The 15220-nt window shown below is 34.5% G+C and overlaps 3 protein-coding genes, 1 non-coding gene and 1 pseudogene across 5 annotated transcripts; 2 read left to right on the plus strand and 3 right to left on the minus strand.

The window, feature by feature from the left end:
- Positions 1-1582: 1582 nt before the first annotated feature.
- LOC106334848 (transient receptor potential protein-like) lies at positions 1583-3689 on the minus strand. The gene is made up of 4 exons (XM_013773227.1): positions 3444-3689; positions 3050-3339; positions 2673-2751; positions 1583-2419 (listed from the first exon to the last, which is right to left on the minus strand). The coding sequence occupies exons 1-4, from the start codon at positions 3586-3588 to the stop codon at positions 1752-1754; spliced, it is 1182 nt and encodes a 393-aa protein (XP_013628681.1). The 5' UTR covers positions 3589-3689; the 3' UTR covers positions 1583-1751.
- Positions 3690-3977: 288 nt separating this feature from the next.
- On the plus strand, positions 3978-6383 carry LOC106334849 (annotated as a pseudogene).
- Positions 6364-10367, minus strand: LOC106334847 (FAD synthase-like). Of its 2 annotated transcripts, none has more exons than XR_001268676.1 (17): positions 10213-10367; positions 9966-10085; positions 9524-9569; positions 9280-9437; positions 9084-9201; positions 8906-8988; positions 8583-8642; positions 8268-8495; positions 8042-8138; positions 7904-7954; positions 7721-7801; positions 7505-7576; positions 7326-7388; positions 7105-7220; positions 6940-6997; positions 6812-6864; positions 6364-6737 (listed from the first exon to the last, which is right to left on the minus strand). XR_001268676.1 is itself a non-coding variant. In XM_013773226.1 (17 exons), the coding sequence occupies exons 2-17, from the start codon at positions 10064-10066 to the stop codon at positions 6660-6662; spliced, it is 1491 nt and encodes a 496-aa protein (XP_013628680.1). In that variant the 5' UTR covers positions 10067-10085; positions 10213-10367; the 3' UTR covers positions 6364-6659. The 2 variants fall into 2 exon arrangements, 1 of the variants encoding a protein (XP_013628680.1); XM_013773226.1 differs by having other exon boundaries at positions 7105-7248.
- A 508-nt stretch (positions 10368-10875) lies between these two features.
- On the minus strand, positions 10876-10948 carry TRNAF-GAA. Its single transcript has one exon. It is a non-coding gene; the product is annotated as a tRNA-Phe (tRNA).
- A 52-nt stretch (positions 10949-11000) lies between these two features.
- On the plus strand, positions 11001-12288 carry LOC106332011 (dual specificity phosphatase Cdc25). The gene is made up of 3 exons (XM_013770461.1): positions 11001-11173; positions 11407-11545; positions 11959-12288. Exons 1-3 carry the CDS (start codon positions 11046-11048, stop codon positions 12127-12129), a joined length of 438 nt encoding a protein of 145 aa, XP_013625915.1. The 5' UTR covers positions 11001-11045; the 3' UTR covers positions 12130-12288.
- The last annotated feature ends 2932 nt before the right edge of the window (positions 12289-15220 follow it).

Raw genomic sequence — 15220 nt, forward strand, 5'->3', positions numbered from 1 at the left:
CTTCCACACAGTATATGCTTTACACCTAATATAGTTATAAGACAAGAAATTATGATTTTTGTTTTGTAAAACGTTGGTGAATGTTTTTTTAGACCATATTCTTAATATTACCTTATTCTGAAAATATGTATGTTTTCAATATTTATGGACTCCTCCTCCTAGCAGTATTTTTCTTTGAAAGAATCCAAATCAAGTAAATTTTCATGATTTTGGTGAACAAAAAAAAAGAAGAAGTAAATTTTCATGATTTTACAATTTTAGAGTAGTTTATGACTATTGGATCTTTTTAATTTGTGTGTGTGGTTGTTATATCAACCGCGTTCATCATTTTCATTGGAAGATTGTATAGCATACTGTATGATTTAATAACCACATCAATCTCTGTATATAAATGTATCTATCGGAGAATGCTAATAGTTATTTGTCCCTTGGCAATTCTGGCCATTTGATTAGAACAAAAAAAAAAAATTCTGGCCATTTGATGATCATGTCTGATGAAGACAGTTTTAATATACTACTACTATATTAAAACATCTAGCAATTTGATGTAGTCTTATTAGCTAGATTCAACCTCATAACTTCTTTCATACCTAACATCCATAAATAACGTAATATAGTCTTATTAGCTAGATTCAACCTCATAACTTCTTTCATACCTAACATCCATAAATAACGTCCCCATCGTCTCTTCTTTTTGGCCTTATTAAACCAGTGAGCCAAATATTGTTCCCAATTAATACAAACATATACTCATATATTTTTAACTACATGCGTTTTTCTTTCTTATATGTAATCTTTGAATGCAAGTTGAATGTGTTTTATTGTATTAACCATAGTATTACCCTTTATGGTAAGCGAAGAGCTACGTAGGAACTTCTGGAAATACTAAAGATGATTCTACATACAAAATTAATTAAAGTTGAATTCTAAATGTTCAGCTTTTTCTTAAACAGTGTTTTAAAACTTGAAAGATTAATCAAGTATTGTTGACAAAAAACCCCCAAGTATTCTGCCTTTTCATAAATTCTTACAGCCTTCGTTTCCGAACATTCCAAAGGCTTAAGATCTTATCAACCGAAATAAAATACAGTATTTTACTAACAATTTTGTCTAATATAATATGTATAAACATTGCGTTATAAATCAACCTAATCGAAATGAAGACCAGCCAGTATGTAGTGTCTTCCCTCCTTGTGCTGAATGATTTAAAATGCGGTAACCGCCTCGGACTAGTCTTTTAATGTGTTGTCGGTTGCGTTATCAAAATATTGGACTTCCATCTTACAAATTTGTACGAGTTGATAATATCATTGTATCAATATATATATAAATATAACGATTTACAGCGACTCTTGGTCCTCTTGGAGACGGTAATAGTTGTAATGATCTTTCACAATAGACTTTCATGAACATTTCCTCTTTATTTATGTGGAACGTGGTGGACCGTTCACTTTCATCATAACTGTGAAAGATGCTTTATCTTAAAGAAAAAGTTTGAAGTAGCAAACATATACTTTCATTATGATCACTTGAACATTACATACATTAGCACAAACTAAGTTATTAAACAGAAAATTCAATCTTATAGTAGAAGGAAACTATATTTATATGTATAATCGGTAGAGTAAACCAACATCCAACCCATTTCTCTCAAAAACCGGTTATACCCGGGCCAGTTTCACCGGTTAAGATATAATTTTACCATATCTACCTTTCTTAGTTATTTACAATTTATTCTCCTCCCATTTTACTCACATAACAGAACATCCTTCTGGATTCTCATCACTAAACATCTGAGGAGCACGCATATGAGCATAAGGATCTGCATACCCTTGATGGTTCATATACGGTTGTGGTGCTTCTTGTCCATACCCTTGGCCGTATCTTTGATTCGTATACGATTCGTGTACATATCCTTGGTTAGTATACGGTTCTTGTACATACGATTGAGATGATTGACCTTGCATCATGTAGTGTTGACCGTACATTTGTCCTGGTGGGTAGTAATACATGGGCTGAGGTGGATAGCCATAACCGCCATACTCCGATTTCTTCACATCCACCGTAGCACCACCTTCTCCGCCTCCGGCTGGGGAAACTTCTTTCTTCTTGTCACCACCACCGTCTTTCTTTTTCCCCACATCTTTGCTCTCTTTCTTTTCACCACCATCCTTCTTTTCTCCGACATCTTTGCTCTCTTTCTTTTCACCAGCATCTTTATCCTTCTTCTCCCCACCAGCTGGAGCTGGAGTTGGAGCCGTCGCCGCTGCCGCGGTGGTTCCCTCTTCTTTTTTCGGTGGAACAACTTCGACGTTGCGTTTAAGCTTCTCGTTCAGATAAGGAGTGAGTTGTTTAACGTCAATGATCCCCTTCACTATCACCAAGTCTTTGGCGTTATCAATGGCAACTGAATTAACCCCTGTAAAATAAACATTCAAACATTAATAAACTAATTTATAACTAATTAATACAATAATTAAGCTCATAGATTAGGGCCATTAGGCTAACCAATTCTTAGCTAACCCTTTGATTTTTTTCCCACTAAAATAATAAATAGATCGAGAAGTAGTTATATTTAATCTTTTGTTGCTTCCATCACCAACCGTATCAATTAAATATATCTGAGACTAAGAACGCTTCAAAAATGGATTTGATCAGGATCATAAACTCACCCTTAATCTTGTTGACTATTCTTTTGATTTTGTGTTCGCAGCCTTCGCAATGTAATTTAGTCTTCAGAACCACCGTACTCTGCATCACATCAAAATAAATTTACGATCAATATTTGGTTAGTTTTTAAAATTCTGATTAGCGAAATAATTTATTTATTAAAAAATATTCTTAGAAAAAGCTATTCATCCAATGAAATAATTGGATAAGAACGAGCATAAATATAAATATACGGTAAAGTTTTGAAGTGCATACACGTTATAGACCACATGCAAATGGACTGACGTATGAAACTTCGATAGTATATTTTATACTTTCCCTATCTGACTTTATATTTGTTTTATTTCTTTAAAATAACAAAAAAAATAGTGCTATTTACCTCTTTTGGTGGAGCAGGAGGAGGAGCTGTCTTCGCTCCTTCTTCTTTCTTCTTATCTTCTTTTTTGTCGCCGGCGAGTTTCTCATCGGCGGGCTTCTTCTCGGCAGGCTTCTCATCCGCCACCTTCTTTTCACCGCTTGAAGGAGGAGGAGAAGCCTCTTTCTTGGGAGACACGATTTCGACCTTTCTCTTAATTCTCTCGGCGACTTTATCCCGAACTGCCTCTGCATCTACGTTCCCGACCACCGTCATTTTGTTGTCTTTATAATCAATCTTCACGTCTTCAACGCCTGAGTTTTACATAACAAAAAGAATCAAAGAACTCGTGTTAGGGTTATGAACTTGAGGCTATTCGTGGAGAAGAGGAAAGTTTAATCATTATAACAATTAATACCTTTGTAATGTTTCAATAGTCGTTTGATTTTCTTGCCACAACCTTCGCAATGCATATCAAGCTTCATGACTGTGACGTTGACTGGCTTCTTCTCTCCTTCAGGCTTCGTCGCCGTTTCTTCCTTCTTCTGACTGACCTCACCCATCGTATAGTAGATAGTAGAATCACAGTGTTTTGATTTTTCCAACTTTGAATATACTCTGGAATTATAAATCCTAGAGAATATTTTGTTTTGAAGAGAAAGGAGAAAGAGGAGAAGGTCGAATATATATAGACCGTTGATGTATATGTGTGCGAATGATGGTTGATGATATAAATATTATAAATGATTGATGATGTATAATGTATGTAAAGCATATATACATACATACACAAAAGGTCAGATTAGTAGGCGAGACCAGAGATTGTTTGTTTTCATGCCGTCTAGCTGGACTCGTCATTAAAATGGGCACCTTTCGATGACGTATTAGATGACGGCGTTTAAAAACTTCTTTTTACCTGACTCGGTGTAAAATGACGGAGCTATCCTCGGCCCATTGAGTTTGACTTAAAAGGGCTATAGTCAAACTTATTCTTCATGGGCCTGGGCTTTTCTTTTCGTGACACTGGATGCTTAGTTGCAGGTTAATCGATATCATCTCGTCTTGTCAGATCGATTCCTCCTCCTCCGTCAAAATCCTAAAATCATCACTTTTCTCCGACTGCAACCCGCGAAATTCGAATTAAGGTCAGCAATCATCTGGGCTTTCCTCGAAAATCAAAGTCGAATGACAACTACTCCCTCCAATTCAGCTCAATCGGTGTCCTCTAGCGGCAGTATGGGATCTCCTTCAAGTCGCACCGAGCAAACCACCACCGTAGCTACCACACCTGCTAGCGACGATCCTGCTTCTCAATTAGCTTCTGGGTATGTCAAATTTCTCTACTTTCCACCTCTATTCTTCGATTTACGGTTTTATCGAACTTATCCATTTACATTGTGTGTGTGTGTGTGGATTATTCTATTACAAAGCTTGAATCTTTTCTTTCCTGATATGTAAAAGACTTAAAATTGCTTTCAGCTTTGTACACAAAAAATGTATAAGGATTCTGCCTCTTTGAATACTTCTTTTGGTGTAGTTTAAACTGATCGTTGGTTAATGTTATAGCAGTGGTAAGAAGAAGAAGAGGAGGGGACAGCGTGCGTCTGGTCCTGATAAAAATGGAAGAGGCCTTCGTCAGTTTAGCTTGAAAGGTCTCAACAAGTTTTTATAGCTTTGAATTGTCGATGAAAGATGAAAGCTTCTTTGTTTTTGTTTATTCATTTAACTCTTCTTGTTTTCTTCCTGCTTCCTCTCAGTTTGTGAAAAGGTTGAAAGCAAAGGAAGGACTACTTACAACGAGGTACGCCTAGTTTTTTCTCAAAACAATGTTTCTGCTTTACTAGAAGTTCCCTTCGCTTGTGTGTTACGTTATCTCATGGAACTGATCACAAGATGTAGCTCTGTAATACGGTATCTGACGGGTGTAAACTACTTTCAGGTTGCGGACGAGCTTGTTGCTGAGTTTGCACTCCCAAATAACGATGACACATCCCCTGATCAGGTATATGCGATTCTTTTATAGTTTAATAACATGAATTACGATAGAATTACATCATTTGAATTTCTTTTTAAACAGCAACAGTATGATGAGAAGAACATAAGAAGGAGAGTATACGATGCTTTAAACGTCCTCATGGCTATGGATATAGTCTCCAAGTATCAGAAAGAGATTCTGTGGAGAGGTCTTCCTCGCACAAGCGTGAGCGACATTCACGAATTAAAGGTTTTCAAATCCCCTACTTTGCTGTGTTTGCTTCAAAGCTCGTTTAGAATATTTTAATACTGAATATTGAGTTTATAATCTTTGCAGGCTGAACGACTCTCACTTAGGAACAGGATTGAAAAGAAAACTGAATATTCCCAAGAACTGGAAGAACATGTACTGAACATCACTGCTTGATCTTCTGTCTCTATCTTATCATAAAAGCTTCTTACATTGTTCCTCTTCCTTTTTCTCTGTGTGTGAAAAGCATGTAGGCCTTCAGAATCTGATACGGAGAAACGAACACTTGTATAGCTCTGGAAATGCACCTAGTGGCGGTGTTACTCTTCCATTTATCCTCGTCCAGGTAAGTTTCACCAAAGCTTGTTTACCAATTCATCGTTCTTGGTTCGGTCATTGTCTGATTGTTGTTTTTGTTCTGCATCAGACTCGTCCTCATGCGACCGTAGAAGTGGAAATATCAGAAGACATGCAGCTCGTGCATTTCGATTTCAACACGTAAAATGAACTAAAACATTATATTTGATCTTCTCTTTTCATCCAAATGTTGTTCATGAAACTCGATTTACATTGACATCTCTTGTCTCTATTTGCAGCACTCCATTCGAGCTCCACGACGACAATTTTGTCCTCAAGACGATGAAATTTTGCGACCAGCCGCCATTGAACAACGGTCACAATAACAACAGCCATGAAACTTCTCACAGTTTCGTGCCGGAAGACAATAAAGAAGGCCTCAGCACCGATCCTAAGCTGCCTCAGCAAGTGGATACGGACCAGTCTCATCATCAACTTCATGCTCATTGCTCAGCCACGAATCATTCCAACGCCTGTGACTAACAACGCTTCCGCAGCCAGTAAATGCTCCGGTGACATCACCGCCTCTCTCGGGTATCATAAAGTCAAGCGTGAAGACAGAGAACTAAAACACAGCGTAGTTCGAAAGCTAATGTAGAATTCTGTAGACAGATGATGTTCTTCCTTTTACTGTTTTACTGTTTGAGCCTCCCAGATGATAGATACCAGCTTAAGCAGAGGGAAAGGAGTGTAATAAGGTGTTTTGCTCTGTTCTTGGGTCTTAAGGCTATACCATGGACAAAGTTACAGTTTCAGGTAGTTCATTAAATAATAACATAGTCGTGCCTTGTAAATTCAAACAAAGTTGGGGTCAAATTTTTGAATCAAGTCTCTAGAATGCAACATAACCATGGTCATTCTTAAGTCGTTCATGAATACAAAACCATCATCATTCTAGAATGCAACATTACCATCAACTGCTGCGGTTTCTTTATAAGTGTATCCTTTCTCTCCGGTTGCTTCCTCTCAGTGTCTGTGGTCAGTACATAGAAGCCATTCAAGTGGTGGCCATTGAAGCTGCCTCTCAAGCTCGACCAATAACTCACCCTGTATCTATTTCATGTCTACGAATACACCTTCCTTGAATTTCTTGCATAGAGCCTGTACGGCTGAGTCAATCCGCGCATTATCCTGAACAAATAATACAACGAAACTTATGAGAGTATTGAAGGAAATAAATGAAACCAGAGCTTGTGTGAGTGTACCTTTCCCTTCAAGCAGATGATAATAGGACCTCTTCTGGATTTCCGGTAACACCCTGTGAAGAAGATTGTGGTTATATACAGAGAGACTTTAGATGCTCTGAATATTAAATTATACTAAAGACAGGTACCAAGATATATGTCTGGGAACTCAAGACCAAGTTTGGAAAGAGGTTCTGCAACTTCAACCTGCATTACATGAAAAAAAAAAAACAGCAAATCCAGATGCTTGCATGAAAACCAAAAAAGTAGCAAAGTTATGGCAAAAGAAAATGGAGTTGAAATGAAAAACATACATCTGTCAAAGATGTCATCAAGCGCTTTGACTCCATGAGTGATGTACTTCCACCCAATTTGGTTAGCTCGGTCAGACACTCCCATTCCTTCTCGAGCTCCTTAGTGTTTGTAGCAGCTAGAACAATCACATTGCGGCACTTGATCTACATAAATTGACCAGTGATCGAATGGGTATGAAAGGAGAAAAATGAAATTTTTGAAGAGTTCTGAGAGCACCTACCAATGGCACTGAAAGCTTTTCATGATGCAGTAGTTCAGTAATTCCTTCCGGTAACTGAGCCATCTGAAAAGACAAAAGCAATTAACCTAGTGAGAGAGACCATATGCTATAAAACTTTAGCTATTTTGTCTGAAGATAGATAAATTCATTAAAAAGGTTATTCTCATGACAAAACTCACTTCATTCCTGTCACCTGTGCACTGTTCGCTGATTAGATGCCTCAGGTATTCCTCAAACTCTTCATCAGGCGCCTGAATAAAAACAAACTTTATTAGCTTCTTATATTAAAATTGCGTGGTCATTTTTTCCACTTACTGACACTCGGATGCATTTAGATGTTATGGCATTTATCAAACTATCTTAACCATAAGTCAAAAAATGAAAGAGACACGTACCAGGCGAACCCCAAATGCCTTAGCAACACCAGCCAGAGTAACATCTGAATGCAAAGGACCAACTCCTCCATAAATAAACACCTCCAAAAAGCACCAATCACAAAAAAAAAACTGTCAGTTATATCTTACCAACACAAAACCTCTCTTTCCTTGGTTTAATGATCATTTGTTTAACGGACTTACCATATCACAGATAGATCTTTGGCGGTCAACTTCCTCGGATACAGAATCTATCTGATTAAAGAAACGCAGTGAAGCATTAATAGAGACAATACGCAATTTAATTTGATGCAACAAAGGCAATGAGTAAATCTCACTCACATCATTCCGAAGAACAGAAGTCTGTTGCACCGACCAACCAACAGAAGTCAGCTTTTTACACAGAGACAGTCCTAACTGATCTTCAACAGTGCCAGACCTGAGCTATGGAACATATAAATGGGTTGGAAGAAATTCATTGCACCTAGTAGAATAAGCACAAACCTTTCAACGTGTGGCTGGCCTAACTCCATTGTCATATCTAATATTATAAGAAGTAATGACTTACAGAATCTCATCGCCAACAGCAATAACTGAAGCCAAAAGCACCTCGTGGTTTTGTGAATCACTTCCTACGTCATTCTTGAGTGCAGCATTTTTCTTGACTCTGCCTGCCCTCTCTAACCTCCCATCAGAAAGCAAATAAGCAGGTTTGAATTTCTCTTTGCTGCTGGTGTCGTTAACAGACAACAACGCGTTGGGCACAGTATCATGAATACTCCCAATTGATGTATATCTGTATGGTCAGAGATGAGACACGATATAAGACGCACTAGGCTAGAACAAAACTTTTTAGAAGTGAAACTGTGTGGAAAACTTTTACCCCTGGTCATAAAGACTGCAATACTTGACCTTGCAAGTTAAGAGAAACGCCCAAACGTCTCTGCACAGGAAGCCTTAAAAATCAGAATAAAAAAACCATAACTGCTATATTGTGGCTGTACCAGTCACAGTGACCCACGAGTGCAAGTTGATGCATCAATAAGCTTTATTCTCATAACAAATATATCAGGAAAATTGTACTCATGATTATTGCACGCTGATTCATAAATAAAACCACCAATCCATATTTATTGTAGATTTAGTGGAAAGAGCAACCAAGAGAGAAGGCAATAAGAAGATATGATTATGGAGAAAAAAGGATACCTATATGACCAATCCAAAATAGGATTGACCCTCATAAAAGGTGGCCATCCAGGGGAGCTAGGAGAAAATTGCTCTTGACCAACCTGGAATATAAAAAATGAGAAGCAATCAATCACAATGATCCAAACTTTTCACAAATTCTACCATGCTGATACTTGAGGTTTGAAGAGAAGCTTACAGCAGTAGGATCACCAATTCGTACGCCGAGGAAAATAGCTCTGATAGGGTTAGCTTTTAACAATGCCTCCAACCCGGATTTGAAATCTTGACGAATGATATCAAGCTGGATACCGTAACTGCCAATATAGAATGAGGAGATTAGCTAACAAGAAGAAGAAAAGAAAATATCATTTGGGAGCAGAACATTTTCATACGTTTGAGCTGCATCATAAGTGAATGCATTGATCTCAGTGAAGGCAGAAGGGCTCTCGAAGTATATGGTACGGACAGGAAAACCTGATAGGCCTCCATTAGAAGAGCTCAGCTCTTTCTTATGCAAAAAATAGCCGGCTCTGAGAAGGTGCAGTAACACCTAAAAATCATGATGTGAGAGTCACTATTATTACTGAGGAAACCAGGAAGATAAAAAAAGATCCAAACAGAAGAGTTTGAACTTACAGTGGAATCTTTTCCTCCATTGAAACTAAAGGCGACTTCTTCAATACTGCAGAAGCCGAGAGTTTCAAGAATCAGTAAAGTAGATTTCAATACATGATCTTCAACCGTAATGTAATGTTTGTACAGCATACACAGTTACACAATAAAATGAACACACGACACACACACATTTTTATTTAGACCTGATCTTGATTAACATTTTAGTTAGTCTTTAGTACAAATACAAATCTAACAAATGTGAAAAATATTATTACTTTTCTTCATCCTCAAATGTCACAGAGAGAACATGTTTAGAATCTAAGCAGTTCACCAACATACATAAAAGCAAGATCATATAACTAATTCCATCATAAGAAAGAGCTTTCTACAATAGCAAATTAAACTATTTTTCTGGCAAAGTTTGTAAGACAAATGAAATGAATCTGAAGAGGAGGGAACTTACGAGTAAAGAGAAAGAGCTCGTTTGATGACGAAGATGGCGTTGTTGTACTTTGTCTTCAACCTCTTATCGTCGCATTCTCCTATCGCTTTGTCGATCTCCATCTCTCTCTTCTCTTCTCCCCTGTGGCAACAATTCAAAAATGCTCTCAAAGATCAAAAATCTAGTAAACCATAAAAACTAATGCTTTGAAATTGGAATCAGATTGAGAGATTGAGGAGGAGCTTGTGGGTAAGCTGAAAGTGCTCACCTTTAACTCCAGCGACTCGAAAATCGCGTCGGAAGTGTTATCAGATTTGCTGGAGATGATGATAGATAACAGAAAGGAGACTTTCTCTGTACTATAAAAATTGAAACTTTATTGATATTTTTATTTATTTCATCCTTATTATATTCCACAGTTTCAATTCTTTATTAAACCCACCAAAAATCTCCAAATGTGAACATAAAAAAACAAAATTTTATGAATTAAAAAAAAGCAGAGAGAGACAAAAGCTTGCTTATTCAAGATTTTCTTCTTTGCAAAAAAACAAAAAAAAATTGTAAAAAGGAGTTAAAATTTTCCCTGCAACATTTTATTAGAACATGGTTAGAATCTAAGCAGTTCACCAGCATACATAAATTTTTATTAAACGGGTTTATTAGCTTTTATCAAGTACAATCATAGTTTAACTGACACTGTAAAAAACAGAAATACCAAAACGTCATCCTAAAATCTTTATTTCTTACACATTTATTGGTAGATATATTTTTCCGCTTAAATAAAAAAAAGTTTAATAAATTTCGTTTTCATACGAAGAATAGTTATAAAGAAAAGTTACGGTCAAGGACTTTGTTTTTTTCACGCAGCAGATCGAACCCGCTGAATGACATAGAAGGTCTCAAATCGAGTTTTTTTAAAAAAAACTTTTTTTGCGGTGAGCGTGGATCGAACACGCGACCTTCAGATCTTCAGTCTGACGCTCTCCCAACTGAGCTATCCCCGCTTGTTATTTACCTTTGTGTATATTTTTATACAATGTCAAAATTAATCGAAGCACAATTAATCATGTTCGGAGGAGGAAGGTGTTCTAAAAGACGGTGATGAAAAGCATATGTTCTTTCTTCGGCAGAAAGAAGAAGAAGATGGCGGCGAGAAGCATCTCTTACATCACCTCAACTCAGCTCCTTCCTCTTCATCGTCGTCCCAACATAGCAATCATCGATGTCAGGTTTACTTTCTATTACACTACCGTTTTGAGTCACTAATCTAAATCCTTTCAGCAATAATTTTAGATCGAATCAATCTGATTGCTCTTATAGTAATCTCATGAGCTGAGCTTGGAACAAAAGCTTTTGTGGTTAAATTGGCTGAGAAGTTAATAAAGGATCGGACTTTTTTATTGTAATACATAGTTATGGCTATAAAAATCGAGACTTTGTTACCAATTGTTTTGTTTTCAAGGGATGAAGAGAGGAACTATGATGGGCATATAGCTGGCTCGCTACACTATGCTAGTGGCTCTTTTGAAGACAGGATCTCTCATCTTGTTCAAAATGTCAAGGATAAAGACACACTTGTCTTCCATTGTGCTTTGAGCCAGGTCCTGTCTCTCTCTCTCTCTCTCTCTCTCTCTCTCTCTTATTACACACTTTTGAGGTTACATTAATGAAGGAACACTCGACTATGATTGAATGGTGCTTTTTATTAGTGCGTAAGAGGATGAAGATGAACTCTTTCTTGGTGAAAATTTCAATTAGTTAGAGTTTTTAGTTATAACTCGCTCATGTTTCATAGGTTGTAAGTGGAGGTTCTTTTAGATTTGATCTCAGTCTCTTGTGTTGTGCTGCTACAGTTTTTCATCTTCAAAATAGCAAATTTCACATGATCTTGCAACTGTTTTACTGTATGATTGGTTAATGTATGCCATCTTGTAGGACCTTTCATTGCATTCTTTAGAAATAACAATCGTAGATGAAGTGTGATTGTTAAGCTTCTGAAACCATTTCATTGCAGGTTCGTGGCCCAACATGTGCTAGGAGACTGGTGAATTACCTCGACGAGAAGAAACAAGAAACTGGAATAAAAAACATAATGATCTTGGAACGTGGCTTCAATGGCTGGGAAGCTGCTGGAAAACCCGTTTGCCGCTGCGCCGACGTTCCTTGCAAAGGCGACTGCACCTAAGCCTTACTGAACCACTGGAAACCTAATTGATCTCCACATTTGTCAATGTGTATCAGAGATGATGATTACTACTATTCATAAAATAATCTCTTGGCCATTATGCCTGGTTGTTACCTCTCCCTATTGACAGTCACAATATTAAAGAGCCACATTTCTATATGTATTCTGCGTCGCCAAAGCCACGTTTATTGTCTTTATCAAACTCTCAACTCTTACAATACTCCAATGTCTTGTTGTGAAGGATAGAGGACATCATATATTCATATGTTTAGGTTCTCTACAATGCAGACAAATCATGTCTTCTTGTTTTTTTTTTTTGGCGTCGTATTGTTATATAATACCCCTTCGGTTTCTTCAAAGGTTAAACAAACCGTGGAATATAAAGGCTAAAGATGATTTCTTTCAATAATATTCCGGTATCTCCCTCTTCAGGTAGTTTACGAGTTGCTGCTGAGATACGTTGCTCCTGATGATACTGATACATAGGTTGCAAAACGGTATATTAAAACATTTTCTTGTGGTGGGAGAATTTCAATTTTAGTACAAGTTTAATATTACTTTTCAAATTTATAATGATCATTTTCACAAAATATCATAAATTTGCAATAAAAATTTTAAATTAATTTTTTTAATCATTTACAAATATTTAATAATTTATAAAAGTTTAAATTCGATTTCACCCTTTAGTAAATCTTATTATATAAACCTTGGTTCTTCAAAGTTGCTAATTTACATGATCGCGACATGTGTCAAATAATTTATTAAGATTGTGACATGTGTCAAAAATATGTTACAATTCTTTTTTTATTAGGATTTAAAAATATTTAGAAAAAGAAAATTATTATTACATTTTTATCGAAAAGAAAATTATTATTACATTTTCTTGGACATTAGAAAAGGAAAATTATTACAAAAATATAGTTTATTGTTCTTTTCAACAGTTTCGAAAAGAAAAATTAATATTACATCGTCTTTTACAATTGTATTTTTAAGGTTCTTTTTATAGTCTCTAAAAAATATTTGATAGTAAATTTAATTTTTAAAAATTCTATATACAAAGAATAATTGTAAAAGTTTATTTGAAAGTATTTTTTTCTTTTTAAATATTTTTTATATTTTTCATCTTTAAAGATACTAAAGAAAGATATTATAAGAGAAAATATTATTTTTAAAAAAAAAAAATCTTAAATAAAAACGAATTATAAAATCCTACAAGTACAATAAATTATTTAATAAAATCCAAATAGAAAAACTAACTATAAAATAAGTGATATTCCTTTTTTAAAACCTAAGAAAATAAAAATGTAAAAATACTCTTATTATTTTCATATAAATAACTAGAATATAAACCAAAATAAATATTATTTTCACATCTATATTTATGTTTAAGCTTTCTCATATTATTTTCACAAAAAATAGTATTTACAAGAAAAATATTATCTGAGTATATTCTTTTAAGTTCTTTACACAACTCAAATTTTTTTATCATCTTTATTACATCATATGATGCTAATACAAGTTTTTTTTAGTTATGATTTTTTTGTCGTACATAAGTATGTGTGTATATGAGAAATATATGTTTGTATGTATAAGACACAATATATAGTTAACTAAACATAATTTTTTATTGAAAATATATTACTTGTGTAAAAATCTTAAACAAAAACGAATTATAGTAGCAATTTTCCTTTTTTCAAAAATTAGAAGTAACATATTTCTTATAAATAACTAACTTTTTTTTTCAGTAGATAATTTTCTGTTAAAAAACTATAAACCAAAAAATAACTTCAAATATTTCATCTGGTATGATTGTAACATTTGTACAAAAAAATAAATTGTGTATGTATTAATAAAAATCTATCATTATGTGAAAATAACTTTTTTTTTCCTAAAATCCTAAATAAAAAAAATCTGAAAAATAACTTTTTCCTCTTTTCATCTTAGCAAAATAAGATTTTTTTTTCTTTTTAAATCCTGGCCAAATAAAATTGTAAAAATAATTTTTACTTTTAAAATTTAATAATAAATATGATACTGAAAATATTTGATTAAAAATATTAGTGATATTGAAAAAACAAATTTTGAAAAAAGGCTGATATTTGCTGGAAACAATTATTTGATAGTATTATTATTTTCTAAATCCTAGAAAAAAATAATTATAAAAGATTATGCAATTTAATTTTCTTTTCTACCACCCTAAAACTAGGGGTGGACGTTCGGGTACCCATTCGGGTTCGGTTCGGATTTAATAGGGTTTCGGGTTTTCGGGTTTAAAGATTTCAGTCTCATTCGGGTATTTCTAAATTTTGGTTCGAGTTCAGTTTGGATCTTTGCGAGTTCGGTTCGAGTTCGGATAACCCTTTTAAATTATTTTTAAAATTTTAATATTCATTATATGCTTAAAATTTTTCAAAATCTATATAAAAATAATAATATATTACATATAAATTTGTATAGTATATGTCAAAATACCTAAAATTAACATATAAATTGGTTTGATTTGAATATTTGGATAGAAAACCAATAGATATTTCAAGCGTTTTGGTGGTTTAAATATATTTTAGCTATTTTAGACATTTACTTTTGACTATTTATGTACATTTTCAAGTATTTTAGTCAACTTAAAAGTATCTTATATATTTTGGATGTTTTTAATATATATTAAATCTAAAAATAAGTAATATATTTAGGTATATAAATCTATTTTGCTTACATTCGGATACCCGAGATACTTCGGTTCGGGTCGGCTTCAGTTTCGGTTATTTAGATACCAAAATTTTGAACCCGTTCAGATATTTAATCAATTTTGGTTCCGGTTTGGTACTGCTTTTTCGGATCGGATTCGGTTCGGTTCTTCGAATCCGGATTTTTTGCCCAGCCTTACCTAAAACTGTAAAAAATATATTTGATAGTTCTTCCTTTAAAAAAAATCTTAAACAAAAGAGATTTGTATCATATGTTTTAATTCCTAACCAAAAGAGAATTGTAAGAAGTTGTTTGATAGTATACTTTAAGAAAGAATTTGATGATGAACATAATACTAAAAATATTTAATTAAAAAACAAAGTGTAAAAATAGTATTGATATAAAC

This window comes from Brassica oleracea, chromosome C3 (genome assembly GCF_000695525.1).
Source record: "Brassica oleracea var. oleracea cultivar TO1000 chromosome C3, BOL, whole genome shotgun sequence".
NCBI classification, from domain to species: Eukaryota; Viridiplantae; Streptophyta; class Magnoliopsida; order Brassicales; family Brassicaceae; genus Brassica; species Brassica oleracea.